Source organism: Otolemur garnettii, unplaced genomic scaffold, assembly GCF_000181295.1.
Source record: "Otolemur garnettii isolate 467f Iridium unplaced genomic scaffold, OtoGar3 scaffold00048, whole genome shotgun sequence".
In the NCBI taxonomy this organism is placed as follows: Eukaryota; Metazoa; Chordata; class Mammalia; order Primates; family Galagidae; genus Otolemur; species Otolemur garnettii.
This window is the reverse complement of record NW_003852443.1, coordinates 11822213-11824110: the sequence shown is the minus strand read 5'-3', so window position 1 is coordinate 11824110 and position 1898 is coordinate 11822213. Positions and strand designations below refer to the sequence as shown.

At 37.1% G+C, this 1898-nt stretch overlaps 1 protein-coding gene across 1 annotated transcript in view; it reads right to left on the bottom strand.

Annotated features, from left to right (window-relative positions):
* The window catches only part of GPR155 (G protein-coupled receptor 155), a 60458-nt gene that overhangs the window by 11396 nt on the left and 47164 nt on the right, over positions 1–1898 (bottom strand). Inside the window, exon 11 of the mRNA XM_023514160.1 lies at positions 272–408. Within this exon, the coding sequence (XP_023369928.1) occupies positions 272–408 (137 nt within the window). The remainder of the gene's footprint in view (positions 1–271; positions 409–1898) is intronic.

Here is a 1898-nt window from a genome sequence, read left to right as displayed (position 1 = left end):
GTTTACCAAATTCTAGGTTCAGAGCTAGAATGAATAAGTGATGCTATGCAGAATAAGCTAGCATCTGCTGTTGCCTGGAGCTCTCAGGCAACAGCAGAATTTTGAGTGATTCATTCTTTTCCTCCCACCCTAGCCCCAAACATTTAGGATGGAGATGACCCAGCTGCCCCACTCCTGGAAAGCAACAACTAACTCTCTCCCTGATGCCTGATTGAAAACCTTTGCCAAACATTCAAAGAAATGGCCACAAAACAATACCCAAAATACTTACAGCAAACAGGCCAATGATGAGAAGTAAACACAGGAGCACATGCCGAGTTAGTTGCTGGTCTCCACTCTGCAGATACTGTTGTTCTTCCTGGGCTAATATGCAGCTCTGGGAGTTACAGCGACTCACACAATGATCGTCTATAAAACAGTGAGCACGGCAATTTGTAATCAGAGCTTTTTATTTGAATGCACTTTAAATTTGTAATGACTTTCCAAGGGGAACAACAAAAAAGCACATTCAGCTAAGAATTGGTGTATTATTTTAGATGAAATTGGAGAAAAGCTCCTTCATGTTGTTTTAGAGGAGTTCTAGTTGTACAGTGTTTTATTTGAAAAAAACACAAGCAGTGTGCAACAGTTCCTTTTATTCTATTCAACAATGTTTTTTATATATGTGTGTGCAGATAAAATCATATAATTTTTATTAATATGGTAGCATATATAATTATATACATAATTTTTAAAAGGCCAAATTAATAACTCAAGTTTTACCATTGATGACTCTGCATATAAATCTCACAGGCCCCATTCTGGCTGTTAAACAAGTTAATGACTATCTTTTGCCTTTAAGTAAAGAGTTTAAAATTTGACTTAGAAAAGAAGTATTAGACACTAAATTTTGTTCACATATGAAACCAAACTCAAATTCTAGAGCCTAAAAGAGAGGTGAGGGCTCTTTCATAAGAAAACTTTTCTACTTCAGCTCTACGTTACATATAGTAGCAAAAGAAAAACATTCTTTTTTTTTTTTTTAATAAAAAAAAGACATTCTGGGTGGCACTTGTGGCTCAAGGAGTAGGGCGCTGGCCCCATACATCAAAAGTGGCAGGTTCAAACCTGGCTCTGGCTAAAAACTACAAAAAAACAAAACCAAAAAAACCCTAAAACATTCTTATAAAATAGATCTAGTCTAACATACAGTCTTATAAAAGCCAATGATGAAAAACCACAATTCTATAGTTCTTACCTTCAAGTTAAAACTAAAAGTTTTAACTGTATCTGAAGGTACTGTTTAGAAAAGGACATATACACGTATCTACCCATTAAATACAGCCTGGCATAATAGCCGACGGCACAGGGGAAAGTCCATAATGTTGCGAAGCAAAAAGAAAGTAGGTTGCCAAACTGTCTCTGTAGTACAATCCTATCTTAATAAAAATTATTTGTATATATCTATGTGTAGAAAAATTCAAGATGTAGGCTTGGTGCCTATAGCTCAGCAGCTAGGATGCCAGCCACATACACTGGAACTGTAGGGTTCAAATCCAGCCTGAGCCTGCCAAACAACAATGACAACAACAACAACAAAAAAAAGCTGGACTTTGTGGCAGGCACCCGTAGTCCCAGCTACTTGGGAGGCTGAGGAAAGAGAATCGCTTAGGCCCAAGAGTTTGAGGTTGCTGTGAGCTGGGAACGCCACAGCACTCTACCTAGGGCAACATAGTGAGACTCTATCTAAAAAAAAAAAAAAAAAAAAGCAACTCTTTCCATACAGGCCAATGGAAGTGACTTGAGATTAGGTTCTCAGTTTGTATAATGACTCCTTCAACAAATAGAAAATACATTTAAAGAAAAATAAGATATTCCCTCTGCTCCCTCTTAATTCCCTAATTTCGGATTCTTTCCTT